Genomic DNA, 16,925 nt, shown 5'->3' with positions numbered 1-16,925 from the left:
AAATCGGATCTGATTGGTCCCCCAAGACCATAGCTGATTATAATCTGACGTTTCAGTGGTCAACAGAGAAGAACACAGAGGAAATTAAAACATGGATTTAAGTGGTCGTTGAGGGGGGGAAAGGGTGCAAATCTTGCCAAGATGACGTGAAAATTGCTATCAAAGCAAAGATGACGTGAACCTGCTATTTAAAAAGAGAAAAAAAATAGCGAAATTCATTTAACAGCTTACTCATTATGTTTAACAATACATTCCTTTTTTTTTTTTTTTTTAAAGATTATTTTTTGGGCTTTTTATGCCTTTATTTGGACAGGACAGTAGAGAGAATGACAGGAAGTGAGTGGGAGAGAGAGACGGGGTGGGATCTGGAAAGGACCACGGGGCGGGAATCGAACCCGGGTCGCCCGAGTACGGTGAAGGTGCCCCAGCCAGTTGCGCCACTGCCGGGGCCAACAATACATTCCTGAAGTATTTTGGGACATTTATCGACCTCTGACATGTTTTACTTGTCAAAATGTCTAGGTCCAAATGGCTGCCATTAACACTGATCTCAGAAAGCACCAGGAAAACAGACGGGAGTTGGCCTTGTCTGAGGTTTGTGAGGGGTGCGATTGACTCGGAGTGGGAGGGGGGTCCTGGAAGGCAAATCTACAGCTGGCTGACTGCTACACTTCACCCTACCTACCCATCCACTCCAACAATCTACCAACAATCCTCATAGAAAAACATGACGGTCTCCTGCATCAAGCGTCATCTCATGCAATTTTTGTTAAAAGTTCCTTATGATGCCGGCTACTCCTCCAAAACATAATAACATGATGCTGTGAGTTAATAATGATCAATCTGCAGTTTAATGTCTTGGCTTTGAGCTACATGTTTTATACTAAATCATTTCAGGTTTATTTTAAAACATTTGAACGGTGTGGGGGACTGTACATGGGCATGGCCAAGTTAGGGCAGTGCAGAAGGACACTGCTGTTTCACAGGGGTTTGCAGCTGCCAAGTCACTCGTAAAATAAGCAGCTACAATGAGAATCAATGTTACTTGAGAGAGTGGAGAATAAAAACGAGAGGCAAGCAAGATACACAGCTGGATGGGGATAACTTGAGTCATGAGCTGAGGGAGTATGAGGTGTGTGTGTGTGTGTGTGTGTGTGTGTGTGTGTGTGTTTGCGAGTCCTCTTCTACTTGGTGTGAACCATAGAGGTGCTGAACAGAAGCTTCTGCTTTTTCTTTTTCTTCTTGCCCCCTTTCTCTTCTAAAACAGAGAACACAACAGAGGAAACAGAGTTGGCTAGAGCACATGTGGGTTTAACCAATATATAACTGTCTGACCATAGGTGCTTCACAACCTTACCATGAAACATAATGTACATTACACAAAAATAGATATTTAAGAGAAAGGTGTGTGGCACACACACACACTTAGTGCGAGAGATTGTCATACTGCTCATGCGAACACACAGAGGGTATGGGAGGGGGTAGAACCACCATGTGAAAACACACACACACAGGGCGTGGTGGAGGGGGTAGAACCACCATCTTACAACAAAAGACACACACACACACACACACACACACACACACACAGGGCTGGACTGGGACCAAAAAACGGCCCGGGCATTTTTGGCCATAGTGGCCCACCATGATAATTTACACGATAAAACATATGTGCACACTGTTTTGCTTGTAAAACATATTTAAGTAAACCGCAGTAGCCTGCATGGAAGCGAGTAGACTACCCTACCCTCGCTAAAAAAATATTAATTATTATTATACTCTCACACTCTCTCTCTCTCTCTCTCTCTCTCTCACACACACACACACACACACACACACACACACACACACACACACACACACACACACACACACACACACAACCACACGCCCACTAGAGTGATCTTTAAACCAGCAAGGATGAGGTTGTGCACAAAATATCATATGCTATTAAATGCTTCACTAAATAAAACCTGCTATAATTTATGTTGAGCATTTGCACAGTTTAGCCAACAATTCACCTTGATACTATTTAGTGAAGATGTATAGGCTACACATCCCAAAACATTTTCATTGTTAATTCCATGGGCTATCACCATTCCTGTTTCATTCCATGCGTCTGACTGCATGTCTGTGTGTATGGGTGTCTGCTTGTCTGCGCAAAGAAATTTGATAGTTTGCTTGTTGTACTGCGTCAAGATTGACAACAATTTCGACCAATCGTGACTGTCTTAAGATTTCAGAAGGTTGATGGCGAGCCGACAACTCGTTAATTTGATGGGTATCGCAATTCAAATGCATGCGAGAGGGGTAGGCCTACACAGAAACCACACAAAAAGACGCGCTCACACTATAAAACTTTGTTTTGCTTAACTGGGTGCCTAATCCTACATAGTAGGCAGGTTAATACATCTAAAAGAAGCAAGGGGAAGCAGCAGTCGCAGATTTTAAACTTTTAATTGTTCGTTGTGCGCCCAAAAAGTTCAGCCAACATTTCGGCTACTTCTTACCTGGCTCACAGTAGCTATTCTGACCTCCTCCTCAATCTGTCCCTGCTGGGTCACGTCTCTCACCTCTTCCTCCTCCTCCGAATCAATTTGAATAGCTACTCCTTCCTCTGTGTAACTACTCTGTTGCACACTCGCATGTGCCTCTCTGAAGCCTGGGCACTTAGTGCTGCTTCTGCACTGCTGCTATGTCGACGGCCCAGTTTGAACTTGTGGTGGCAAACATTTCTGTAATTTTAGCACATTTTTGCTGCATCCACTTGTAGGCTTTTGCCTTTTATCTCGCAACTTCTCTGCGCCCCCCTTGTGCTTTTGTGGTTTGTCTTTGTACATTTTCATATACTGACGGTCTCAAACTCCGGTCGAACTCCAGTCAAGAGGGAGATGAGGCCGGGAGGGAGACAGGGAGGGGCCTGAGATGTCATTGGACTAGCCCAATGTCCATTAAGGCAGTCAACCAATGGCCGCGATTCGCTACCGATGCGGCCGTACGCTATAATAAGCCTAATTTTTTTTATTATTATTAGTAAATTATGACAGCCTCGGCCCAAACATATGCGTCGGCCCACCGGGCATTGCCCGGTATGCCCTATGGCCAGTCCATGCCTGCACACACACACACACACCTGGCATGGGAGCCAGCTGCGGGGCGGCTGGGGGCCCATGGTCCAGCTGCATCAGCGCCTTCTCAAAGGCCTGGCTGAAGGAGTTCTGGAAGCTGGGCACAGGAACCCGGTCCGAGCCGTCGCTCTCCCCATCACTGTCTGCCACCGGGGGGGCCAGCAGCATGTCCACTGATGGAGGACATAACACAGAAGGGGTGGTGAGCGTGCGATGATGGTAGGAGGGGAAAAAAAGAGGAAAAAAGAAAGATAAAGCCATCAGTCTTCAAAATAATTGTAGAGTTTCCTAGACATTATTTCTAAACAGTAGCAATATGGTGATTGACCTCCAAACATCTGATCTACAGTAAAGGTGTAGCCTACAACTAATCCCAGCACACACTGGATTTAAGAGAATCTCACTTTTCTTTAGGGCGAGAGAGGTGTTTGTGTGTGTGTCTCACCTTTCTTTGGGGTGATTTTAGGCCCAACATCACCTCTGGCTTTGCCATCTCGGAGCATCTGTAATGGAGAGACAATGCATCAGCAACTCACAGATGCCACAAGGACACAGCAGAGAAAAAGAACCCTATCCACGGAATGTGAAGACTAATGTTCTACAGTAAATGCTATGGTCAGGCTTTAAAGTGTGTTAGAATATCGCTACTGTGCAATTATTTACACAAATTACAAAAGCTTTAGTTGTGTGTATAAAATGTCTGATACACACTCACTTAAGTTTCCTTCTTTCTGAAAGTCAGTGTGTGAGCGTGTGCATGTGTAATGAAAATAGCACAATGTATTCTGTGTCCATCAATGTTTGGATCTGTAAATCCTTCTGGTGTTAAGGTCCAAATGAATGCATTTAAGGTAGGTCGGCGTGTGTGTGTGTGTGTGTGTGTGTGTGTGTGTGTGTGTGTGTGTGTGTGTGTGTGTGTGTACCTGGGCAAAGGACATGCAGTGGGAGTCATCCTCCATACTGCCCACGCTCAGCACAGGGCTGTGCCCACCCAGACTGGGGAACATCAGTCCATCTGCAACAGCACCACCACACCACCAGGGGGAGCACAAGAGGGACAGGGAGCAGGAGGGGACAAAAAGAGCCATGAAATGACTGTTCATGATCACAAAGTTGCATCAGAGTGTGTCAGTATGCGTGTGTTATAATACAGTAGTTACAGTGGGAACTGCTACAGAGGTGATAATATGCATCTCAATATTGTTACACATGATGCAGTATTGTTCCAATTCCGGTTTTAGAATACAAACGGTTTTGCTCTTTTCTCAGATATCGTAAGCCAAACAAAAGCCACACTAAACGTCTTGCACACTGAGAGTCTCTGGAGGGGCAAGTTTAATCAACCTCCTGTCCCATTTCCGCTGTGATGCAAGAGAAGCATGAGGTATGACGCCATCTTGTGGACTTAAGAAACAATGCTCTCACAACAACAATGTTGAGTGCATATGCACGCACCATAAATCTCATAACCTCATATTTTCAGATAAATACGATAGTTTATAAAATGGATAGTTCCGGTCTTTGATTATGATTGGTTGAATCGAGCGGTGGAACTATATGGTAGGCTATGGGGACGTGGAAGGATGGACATTTGTTGATGAAATAGCTTTAAAATATCATGATTAGACACCTGTGCTATATTCAGGATATAGAACGGCCCCTCGGGGCTTATTGCTTAAATATATTGCAAGTACAGATATTGTGTACAGAGAAATAATACAATGAACACCATCAATCTTCCATCTTTAACAATAATATTTTTTTGTATCGGCATCGAGTGTGTTTGTGTGTGTGTGTGTGTGTGTGTGTGCGTGTGTGTGTGTGTGTTGTACCTGAGGCTGGGCTGCTGCTGAGAGGTGAGGGGGGGGCCAGCAGGAACTCTGGGTGGGCAGGAGGGCTGCTGCCGCGGTCAGGGGGAGAACCAAACGCAGGGAACTGCTGCAGGTTCTCCAAGCCAATGTGCACCTCCGGATCTAAAAGCAGAGAACACCAGGAGGAACCGTCAATTCACAAAGGAACCATAGGTATAAGTAAAACAAAGAGGAACCATCAATACACAAATGAACGATAGGTATAAGTAAAACAAGGAGGAACCATAGATATAAGTAAAACAAGGAGGAACCATAGGTATAAGTTAAACCAGGAGGAACCATAGGTATAAGTTAAACCAGGAGGAACCATAGATATAAGTAAACAAGGAGGAACCATAGGTATAAGTTAAACCAGGAGGAACCATAGATATAAGTAAACAAGGAGGAACCATAGGTATAAGTTAAACCAGGAGGAACCATAGGTATAAGTTAAACAAGGAGGGCAAGGAGGAACCATAGGCACACAGACATAAGGCGTTTTCACACAGTAGTTATAGGAACACAGTTACCGGAACAGTCCACTTCTAGATCAGTTCAACTAACTACTCTCCCCCACTACTGCACTATATCAGAGCAACGAGAGAAAGCGAATTGCAACAGACAGTAATGTATCATTTGCGTTGCAGATATTCCTGCCATTGCACAAGGGTGGGTCCCAACTGGAGCAGAGTTGCATTCTGCATGCCATCCATTCTGATTAATAAAGTCTCTGATGGCAGTACATTTTCGTATATTTTGCTCACACAGGCAGCAGAGATTTTCAAAATGGCGTGGCTGCGAATGAAGGATTGACAGTGGGTAGAGATGTATTGTTGCGCTCTAGATGACATGGTCTTTTCTAAAACAGGTGCCTCAAAACAAAAAGATCTCAAGGAAAAGCTAGAGTAGTTTGCACTCTGAAAAATTACACTAGACAAAAGTCTTTGCAGACAAAATGATTTTACTTGAAGGGAGCAGACGTTTCAGCCATTAGGCTAGTCTCAACGCTCGCACTACTTTTCCTTGCGAATGAAGGATGATTGACAGTGGGTTTGGCTTATGAGTTGGACCAATCAAATATAGACCTACAGTAGATCACTGAGGGTTCCTATGCCAGAGACGTAAGGCACTTACATTTGCCCTGTTTCCTGTTCTCCTCCATCTCGATACGCCTCTCCCTCCGTTTCTCATCCCTCGCTTTCTTCTGCCGCAGACGCTTCCTCTTCTCCAGGTCATCTGCAGAGAGGAGGAGGAAGGAGGAGGAGGAGGAGAGGAGGGGAGAGGGCAGGGTGAGGAAGAGTAGTGAGTTGGGGCACACAGCAACATGTTTGTACAGCTCTGGGACACCAGGCTACTGGCATTAGCCTTAGTGTGTATGTGTGTATGTGCGTGTGGCACCAGAGTGACCGACAGAAAGAGAAAGAGAGCGAGGAAGAGAGAGAAAGAGTGTGAGAGAGTGAGAGAGTGAGAGAGGGATGGTGGTGTGAGAAAGGTGGAGAGGCGCTAACCTGCAAAGCTGTCCAGGGTCTCTTTGGAGAGGACCGGGGGCTGCAGCGCCAACTCACAGATGCTGAACTCACACGTCAGGGGCAGGTGGGCCAGGTACCTGTGCCGGCGGCGCACTTCCTACACACACACACACACACACACACACACACACACACACACAAACGATGAGTGCACAAGTCTCCATGTTACTCTGTTAGTCTGTTTTCCCCGCAACCCCTGCTAAACCACCGTTTTCTGGTGATTCTGGTAACAATGGTAACCATGTCCGACTGCTTAAATCACCGTTGCCGCGTATAAGTGTGAATATGTGGTGTGTGCATTTATGTGTGTATGTGTGCGTGCGTGCGTGCCTGCATGTAGATATCCATGTCCTTCCACCTCCATCATCGCGGTTGTGTATTGCATGTGGTGTGGTGTGTGTGTGTGTGTGTGTGTGTGTGCGTGCGTGCCTGCATGTAGATATCCATGTCCTTCCACCTCCATCATCGCGGTTGTGTATTGCATGTGGTGTGGTGTGTGTGTGTGTGTGTGTGTGTGTCTGTGTGTGTGTGTGTTCACCTCGGTGACGGCTTTTCCCTCCACCTCCACTACGGTGGCGGTGATGGCGGGGGGGCTGGCCTCCAGACTGCCGTACTCCCTCAGCAGGCAGCGCACGTTCACCGGGTGCAGGAACATCTGCTGACCATCGTCCGCTACACCAACACACACACACACACACACACACACACACACACACACACACACACAGATATTATTCACAAACACAGACACACAAATACAGCATATTCACCACCACACACACAAATACAGCATTTCCAATGTCCACCAACACACACACACAGACACAAATACAGCATATACATTATTCTGTCGCTCACATACACACACACACCACATTCATTATTCACAACACAAACCCACATCATACACTCATCGATACACATCATACAAACACACAAATTTAACATATGCATTACGCTCTCCCTCACATACACACCATATTCAATATTCAAACACATACACATCATATACACACACAAATTGACCACATTCCCACTCACACACCGACAATTACACAAATAACTTGCATCATATTCTCTCCCACACCCTCACCCTGGTAGAAGTAGTAGTAGGGCCCAGGCTCTGAGGTCTGAGGTTTGCCCATCTCAGTCTGGGAACCAACAGGTGGCCCCTCCACTGCCTGTGGGGCCTCTGCATCAGCCTCCTGCTTCACAAGGGCCTCAGCAGGTCCTTCAGGTACCTCCTCAGCCACCTCTACAGGGTCCACGTCTGGCATCACCTGCACCTCGTCGTCGAATGCCGAGGAGTACTGCAGCACAGTCTGGAGAGGAAACAGAGGACTGAGGATGGAGCTTTTTTCTGGACTTATAGTAACATCTCTGATGCCTAGGACTATGTATGTTTTTTTTTCACTATGTTAGGGCCTGGGAATATGCATGTATGTTGGATGGATGGAGCTTTTTTCTGTTCCATTTACATGTTTTCACTCGGGTGATGCATTTCTCCAAAACATCTTGCAATACAGGAAAGCCTCGTCAATGCTGCAATTGGAATTTGTGACCTGCTTGTAACTGCTAGCATCTTTCTCTACAGGCACATTTTTTAAATTATATTTTGTTTTATTATTTACTTGTCAATATCATATTTAAATCTTTATTATACTAATCCTTTAAATAACACAACGCAACATAAAGGGGGCAGCACCCCTCATCAAAAATAGAGCAGGTCTCTGTGGCCCACCTTGGAGCTGGGATAGGAGACCACCACAGCGTCCTCAGGAGAGGGGGGGTCAGACAGGGACAGCTTCCGCAGGTCCAGTCCTTCCGCACCGGACACATCCTGAGAGGTCCGCTTCAGCAGAGATTCCTCACGCTCCTGTACACACACACAAGAGAGAGGGAGAGAGAGAGAGAGAGAGAGAAACACCATTAAACACCAGGACAAAAAAGGGTCAACTTTAACTGGCGGCCATGAGAGAAGGCGTGCATTTGTGGTTGTGTGTGGTGGTGAAATTGTGTGTTGTGGTGAAACTGTGTGTGGGTGTGTGTGTGGCTGTGATGGTGAAACCGTGTGTGTATTGTGTGTGCATGCATTTGTGGCAGTAGTTGTGTTTGTGTATGTGTGTGCACGCATTGTATTGCGCGATTGTGTGTGTGTGTTTGCTGTATTGGGCGCTTCTTAAAGCGCACTTTAAGAAAAGTTTTGTACCCTCAGCCATCACTGCACTTAAACTCCGGTGACAATAATCCATCCCCTCTATTCTTTTGTGTTTATGTTGTCTGCACTGTCCACTTTTGTGTGTGTACCTGCAGCTGGTGCAGGGCGCTCTGGATGAAGCAGTCCTGTGTGTGTGTGTGTGTGTGTGTGTGTACCTGCAGCTGGTGCAGGGCGCTCTGGATGAAGCAGTCCTGTGTGTGTGTGTGTGTGTGCGCGCGTGTGTGTGTGTGTGTGTGTGTGTGTGTGTGTGTGTGTGTGTGTGTGTGTGTGTGTGTGTGTGTGTGTGTGTGTGTGTGTGTGTGTGTGTGTGTGTGTGTGTGTACCTGCAGCTGGTGCAGGGCGCTCTGGATGAAGCAGTCCTGCGGGTCGTTCTCCTCCAGGCACAGCTGGGTCCTCAGCGCCTCCTTCTCCTCCTGCAGCAGCCCCAGCACCTGCTCCTCAGAGGCCAGCAGCAGCTTGGAGTACGTGCCCAGGTGCCCATCTGTGCACACACATACACACACACACACACACACACATACACACACACATATTCAGAGGAGTTTCTTGGACTTCTTAGCACATTGCTACTAGTAAAAACACAGAGCTTCGAGTAGGCCCCCAGGTGCCCATCTACACACACACACAGAGCTCCATGAGCTTCTTACTGTAGCACATAGTTACTGGTGAAAATGCTGAGGTGAATGGCAGAAAATTCTCCTAATGACATGCGCTCGAAAGAAACTTTCTATTTTCCTTTCTTATTTTGAAATTATGCTTTAAAATCTATCAAGCTATGAACTTGTTACACATACACACTTCATTGCAGGCAACACACGCAGGGCTCCAGAGTGCGACCAATTTGGTCGCATATGCGCCCAAAAATGTTAAGAGTGCGCCTGAAAAAAATTCTAGGTCGCACTGGTGCACCTGACGCTGCTCTGGTGAAAGCATACATTTCTTTCACAAGTTTTCATTGTAGACTATGCGTGCAACTTTACCAAGCAGAGAATAGAAGTTAACTCCCTCTCCTTGGCCCGCTTTCTCTCTCGTGCGCACTCAATGGACACCCGCCCCTCGATAGCACATTCACAATCGTGAAATCAATGACGCATAGAAGACCTCATGAGGTCGGGTCCGTTGACGGCCTCGTAGCAGATGGGGCACTTGGACCAGTCCTTGTCGCTGAGGGAGAGGAAGTGCAGCATGCACGGCCAGCAGAAGATGTGGCCGCAGCGCGTGATCTGCGCCGCCACCGGGGGGTACAGGCAGATGGGGCAGGAGGGCACCTCGTGGCTGTAGATCCTCTGCAAGGGGGCAGGACAGAGACGCGGGCATGCTACATTACATTAAGCAGACACTGGCATGCTAGGGCTGTAAAGTCCTTCGTAGAAAAGACAACTGCTCAGAGAAATGTGTGCAAGAGACATTGCTATGTTAGGACTGCAAGTCCTTCACAGATACGCGTTCAGTTACAGTAAATTACGGTACTGCAATCTGAACATTCTCACTAACGAGCACATTAGAGGCCAAAACTATCTGTGTTGCCTTTAAGCATCAACATTTTTGCAACAGATTGCCTACACTTACATTTTGCCTACATTCCTTCAAATGGAGCGAACTGAAGCCAATAGACATTAGGACTGCACAATTATAGCAATATGAACCAACGCAATAACCCAATCGCAAAAGCTGCAAATAATCATGCACAGTTAATTTTTCCACATTTCTGACTTTTCTACTAATTTCATACTTCTTGACCGTCTCTTCTTGAAATTCTGATTGGTGAGCTTCACAGCCGGTCAGGAGTGCTGTGCTTGTTGTGCACTCTGCCTTGCTGGGTTTAAAAAAAATGACTGATGTGGTCTTCTTTTGACTTTTCACATCCTGTTTACATCTCAAACCACTGCAGGAACTACTCGGTAGTTCCAGGGGCTCTCAAGAGTACATAGCCCTGAGCAAGTTCGCAAAAATACCTGAAAGCAATCATGCAGGGGCACTTCCTGCAGCAGAGACACAGACAAAGGTGTGAAATCCCCAAAAACTACCTTCGAGCTCCTGCAGTGGAGATATTATGGGGTGTGTGTGTGTGCGTCTGTCAGCAATCATAGGCCGTCTGTACGCTTGGAGAAGACGGTGCCATCTCTACCCTCAACTTATTTATTGATTGATTTATTTATTGATTGACTGATTGATGTGGTTGTTTGTATTGTCAGGTAAAACATAACAGGCTCTTTGTGAACACTGGGATGCTGTGCTATAAGCAGTATTGGTCAATCCAAATGAAAAAATCTGTGTGTGTGTGCGTGTGTGTGTGTGTGTGTGTGTGTGTGTGTGTGTGTGTCAGTAAGTATTTCTCCAATAGTCTGGAACATTTTTTAAACTTCTGCCAGTCAGGGAGAGGATCAAGGAAGAGAGAGATGCAAGTAGATCCATTGCACTCACCACTTGCTGCACACAGTCCCAGTTGACCAGAGAGTCTGGGTCAGTGAAGTGGGCCTTGTAGTCCTGGTCATCCATCACCACAAACTGGAAACTGAAGTTGAGAAAACGAGGCAATTCAGACACAATTCACAATCATAGACCCAACCGCATGATATGGCCTGCAGCACTTCATAGTATTCAACACTCCAAACAAGGAAGGGCCAAAGAGTACTCTGCTGCTCACGCACACAACCTCGTCTCCAGACGGGGAGGGGTTTGGGGGGCAGTTTGGAGCAGGGGGTCAGGATTTGGAGGGTTAGCTTCAGCCAGTTAGCATGGCATTTGGCCGCCGACATTTAAAAAAAAATGTACCCAGCTCCAGCCAGTCACTGTTATCTACAGTGGCCTAATGGGCTCTCAAGTTATACCAGGCGGAAAAGAGGGAAAACAAACCAACCATATGCCTCAGGTTGAGCTTTGTGTCTTTGGAAACAGTTTGGAAACAAATGATGGAAAGATTTATAATGAATTGGCTGAACTGTTCTCTACATGGGTACAGAATGTTTGTAGAACAGTTAGACCTATACATGACTTGTCTAGTAGGTCAATAACATATAATAGATTTAATTTTTGCCAATTATGTGACTACTGATTCAGATTCCTCTACCAGAGCAGCCATTGTTTTGGGTCTGTCTGTTCAGTGTTCTGCACATGTATGAAACACGAGACCAAGGACACAGGCATTGCTCACACATTTAACATGCAGGTGTCAATTCCAGCAGTCTTTGTTTCTTTCATCATTGTCATCTAGAATACTTTTGATAGATTAAATATATTATGCATAAATGCTCTAAAATACTGTTCAAGGATGAATGAATTCTGTGTATTTGTCAGTCAGTCTGCCTGGATAACATTTGGGCTGGCTGTAGGCCTACACAAAGGCCAATTGTGCTGAAGACCTTCCATTCATTTGTCCTTTTGAGGATTTTTTTTTATAATAATCAGCAAAATGCTATATGAAGTATAACATGATTATGTACAAATCAAATGCTATTGATGAAAAGAAAACAAAATGGGTCTGTATTGTCATGGTCTTAGTAGTAATTCCATACCTACCAATATGCCGGTTAGCATCAATAATTCACATGTTTCATTTAAATGTGCATGAAAATAGAATCCATGAACCCATATTATGTTGTAAGAAATGCTAATGTATAGATTATATCACTTGATTTTGGGAGGAAATCTATGTGTGAATGTAACCTTTCACTGTGAAATGGCGCCCCTATGTGGTCATTTTCTATAATGCATCTGTGCTGCATTTCATAAAATAAAAAAAGAAACCCATCAAAAGCATTTTATGGTTTATTTGTTTTTATGAAATGTTAAAATATTAATAATAATAAAGTAAAATGAAACATAATAAAATAAAATAGAAAATGAAAAATTAGGTTCTGCTGCACACACAGCATTTCCGCACAGACTTGGAGATGGATGAAAAGAATCTGGCAAAAATGTTCCGTTTCTTGGATTTCCCCTCAGAGCCCTTTTCTGTCTGGGATGTGGACGTTTGTGCCTCGCTGCTCTGACCTACAATGGAGCAGGAAGTGTTTCGAAATGAAAGCTTGTCAATGTTTATGGAAAATAATACACAACAGAGTTACAGTGACTATACGTGAAACTCATTATCAGAATCTCAAGAGGCTGCTATCAGAGGTCTTCCTCTTTTCCTGAAAAGTGTGACACACCTGCAGGTGAAAAGATGTTGTTTTGTTTTTTTTCGTCATTTAACTCGTGAGCCATTGGGGCAAGCAATATTCTTAGTTGAAGACAACTCTATTTATGGAAACCGATTGATATTTCTCTAAACTGGACACAATTAATCAATTTAATGAATTAATTTACAATTAATCACTGTCTCCGTATAGCCACACAACTTATTGAGCTGTCTCTGACATGAGCAAAGATCTAATTTGTTTAATTTCAATATAATACAATCTATATTCCATATACAGTCTGGAATATTTGCAATGGAAATAGATTGGCACCACCAAGTACATACGTATGGTGCCATATATCTGTTAGTATGGCACTGTGCATTCTCTGCTCCGTAGAACAAGCTATTTAGTTGACTGAGAGCTTACCTGCTGTCCCCTGCCGCATATCATTTCCTTGCAGCTTGTTTGCGCTTGCATTGGCCTCAAACATCACTGGACCCACTACATTTTTCTTAGATACATACTGAAATCACAAACAGATCATTTTGACTGGACTCATTCAAGACAGAAATTCTTTTTACACAATAGCAGCATAATGGAATGGCCAACAAAACAAATACACATTTCTTGTTATTTTTTTCAGTAATGTTGAAAATGGTTTTGCAGTAACTTCACTGTACCTTTTTGTTGACCCTCAGAGTCTTTATTTTGGGTTTGATGCAGATCTTCACTTCTGTTTTTACTTTGCTCTTTGGCTCTCCTAGTCTATTTGCTGAATCAGTGTGTAAGCCAATGATCAACCCCAAAGAACTGGTGGAGCAGGCGACATCCTTGACAGAACGATTCACACCATACTCTGAGGATAAACCAACGGCTTGGATGCTCTCGGCAGTTGAAGACCTTGTGGTCTTTACAACTTGGTTTTCACCATCTGCAACTGATGAAACTGCTTCCATCACCTGGTTCACTACTCGGTCTCTCAACAAGTCCACTGTTTCACTCAGAGTCTGAGACGAACAGCTAGAGTCTCCAGAGCAGCTTTCATATGCAGTCTTCGCCAGACAGCCGCTAGAGCTTGGTGTTCCCTGGATGAAGTCCTCTGGGCCAACCGCTTTGCTTGGGCATGATGGAAACAGCAGCTGATGCAAGAAACACTTCACAGACTCCTCAACAAACGTGTAGGGATCCTTAAGAGACACACTTTTGTCTGTCTCATCATTTTCTCCACACAATAATGGAGGACCTAGATCAGTAGTCAGGCTTAGTCCCTGGCAAGTGTTCGTTTTCAGCAGATGGACCAACTTATATGCGAGGTCACATGAGAAGGTCTCTACTTCACCACTAGACATGAGCCTATCCAAACGTGTCACAGCTTGGACTTCATCTATCTGTTCTGTATCTGAGGCAGAGTCTAAGGTTGTGGCCTGACATGACTGACATGCTCCTCCATTTTTGCTGGAGGACCCCTGCTCTGATATGGATGTATCATATCCCGCTCCAGACTCTGCTGTCCCAGTAATGGTAGATCCTCCATCCGCTTCTGATGTACTGGACACGGATATGAATGATGACTTTTTGTGTAGAGCGAAAAACTCCATAATTCTTCCTTGTACTTCCTTCAACAAAGATGGCACACAAGTTTGCTCATTTTCCGCATAATACCCAGAGAGGTCATCACTACCTGAGGTTTCACTCTGGTCCAAACTCACTCCTGACACGGTCCCAGTTCTTCTTAGAAATGGTGGTTTGCAACACAGGAGTGTCTTTAGTGTATCAATGACTGTTATTGTAACACTAGTGGTCTGGTCCATAGATGAGGTCAAAGATGAGGTCAAACGAGATGAGGTAGATGCAATGGAAGAGTGTTCCAATCTTTCATGAAGTACCTCATTCACCAGTTCATTGGCTTTCACTTGAAATTCCTCACTGGAGAGCTTCTTAATGCTCTCTGAGGGCAGACTAAAGGCCTCTGAAGAACTCCAGCTACTTTCGCTACTCTGTTTAGAATGACAGTTGCGCCCACAAAGAATGTGTTCACACAGAGTTTTTTCAGGCACATAATATGATGAGGATGAGCTGGAGCTCAGTGTACTTTCCAGTTGGGAGTGGATACTGTTTACAAACTCAGTAATTAGGTCATCATCCACAGGCGGTACATCTTCCTTCTCCTTCTTCGTTGCCTCGTGTATGTACAAAGTCAGCACTTTCTTGAACACATCTTTCATACATGAACCAGCATCCTCATCCTCATCCATCTTGTCACCCTGAACTTCTTCAGAAGGATGCTTCTCACTTAGACCTCTTGGTGGGGATGCAGGTCTACTTTCAAATTCATTGGTCAAATCAAGATCATCCAAGCTTTGGTGTGGTACTGATTTGACAGAAAAGGAAGGAACCTCGGCTCGTTGTTCAACCTGATTTCCAAGCTTTGTGTGGCTTTCCTCTTTGGACACCTGCCCTTGTTTCAAGATGAAAAAATCTTTCACTTTATCTTGCACAGTTGGAAACATACGAGAATAACGTATAATATTATTGGCATAGGCCCCTTGGTTTAGGTCCATTTTCTGCAGGAGACGGATTGCAGATTTTGCAATACCAGAGACATGGTGTTCAATAGCTGATGGTAAATTAGAGGTTTGGCCAGATTCTGCAGAGACAGCCCTGTCTCTCTCACTAAGAACATCGCTCACGGCACGGATGGCTTTAAGTTCAAACTCCTCACTTGTAAGTGTATTCATACTCGTTGACAATGAAGCACTGCTCCTAATATAGCCCTGCATTCTGTTTACATCTTGTGGGCCTTCAATGTGGGAGAGAATTGTAGCTAGGGCCCCTTCGATCTCTGAAGGTGTGAAAGTTCGATCCACCCATGTTAATCTTAATCTTTTAATTTCCTCAACGACAAAGAGAGCTACCACCCCTCTTATGACCTCTTCGGTGTAAGAGATGACATCAGCCTCAGTAGCTTCACTGTTACAGTCAAATGGGTGTAATTTTCCCACTGAAGCAAGTGATGAACAAGCAACTCCTTGTGGTGTATGTTCTTTGAAATGTAGATCAGGCGCTGTTGTTTTCTGGGCATATGCATCCTTTCCTTGTTTCAGAATGAAATCGCTGATCTTGCTCTCAATGTTCTGGTAGATGTGATGAGCATAGGCAGAATTCACAGTTTCAATAATATGTGAGAGATCTTGAAGACATCCCATCACTGTATCCACAATCTCCGCAGCAAAAGAATCAACATGACCTAAGGATGCCTCCTCTCTGAAGGTATCCAACTCAGACAACACCTCGGTCACCATTCTGTGAGCCATTCTCTGAAACTCTGGGCTTAACTCTTTCTTGGTGCTTTCATTAGAACCAGCGAGGTTAGGTAGAGCTAAACTTTGTGGAGACCACTGGAAAGGCTGTTGTGAAGATGATCTACCAGTGTCAGCAAGCTTATTGAGCTGGATCATCACGTGGTCAATAACAGAAACCTCTGACTCCTTTCCTGGTGCAGTTTTGTGCTGTTCCACTTTCGACCAATTTGACAGGTATGCTTGGTAAATCTTTAGGACAACCTTTTTAGTGTACATAGTGGTGACATCATATTCTGAAGAATGTTGGGATGACTGTGGACTTGCCACGGTCTTGCTTTTCCCTACAGAGGGCTTTGATAAAGTCATGAACCGCTTGACCTCATTTAGAATCTTATGGAACATGTCTGTAGCAGAAGACAAAATCATCTCTTCATTGAATCCAGGAATTAAAGCAAGGCTCGCAAGAATGGTAATGACTATGTTGAATACGATAGAATCAACAGTCACAATGTAGGATAAATCAGGTTGATGCTTTGGTGTAGTCGACGGCAAGGAGTTTGAGTGGCAGGTCCTGTCCTCCACTGCTTCTGAGTTGTTTTCACCTCTGAGAAGCATCGCAAGGACGGCCTGGGAAGCTTTAACAGAAAAGTCCGGGGAAAGCTTGAAGTACAGCTCCCTGTTTAAAGGGCAGCTGGCAGGAGAACCGGGTGAACAGTTTTGTTTTGAGGTCTTTGGAGAGGCCAATATTTTGATCTTTGCAGCAAAGTCATGAAAGAC

At 44.8% G+C, this 16,925-nt stretch overlaps 1 protein-coding gene across 1 annotated transcript; it reads right to left on the bottom strand.

Moving 5' to 3' along the window:
- Window positions 1-941: 941 nt before the first annotated feature.
- LOC134089723 (E3 ubiquitin-protein ligase RNF10-like) lies at window positions 942-15,101 on the bottom strand. Its single transcript, XM_062544168.1, has 18 exons — window positions 15,003-15,101; window positions 14,733-14,843; window positions 13,527-14,009; window positions 13,273-13,369; window positions 12,592-12,718; window positions 11,150-11,240; window positions 9,816-10,011; window positions 9,049-9,206; window positions 8,249-8,383; window positions 7,601-7,829; window positions 7,046-7,179; window positions 6,487-6,604; window positions 6,113-6,214; window positions 4,961-5,101; window positions 4,052-4,143; window positions 3,574-3,631; window positions 3,134-3,301; window positions 942-1,258 (listed from the first exon to the last, which is right to left on the bottom strand). The coding sequence occupies exons 1-18, from the start codon at window positions 15,099-15,101 to the stop codon at window positions 1,185-1,187; spliced, it is 2,613 nt and encodes an 870-aa protein (XP_062400152.1). The 3' UTR covers window positions 942-1,184.
- Between the last annotated feature and the right edge of the window lie 1,824 nt (window positions 15,102-16,925).

Source organism: Sardina pilchardus, chromosome 8 (genome assembly GCF_963854185.1).
Source record: "Sardina pilchardus chromosome 8, fSarPil1.1, whole genome shotgun sequence".
Taxonomy (NCBI): domain Eukaryota; kingdom Metazoa; phylum Chordata; class Actinopteri; order Clupeiformes; family Clupeidae; genus Sardina; species Sardina pilchardus.
This window is presented reverse-complemented; position numbering and strand designations above follow the sequence as displayed.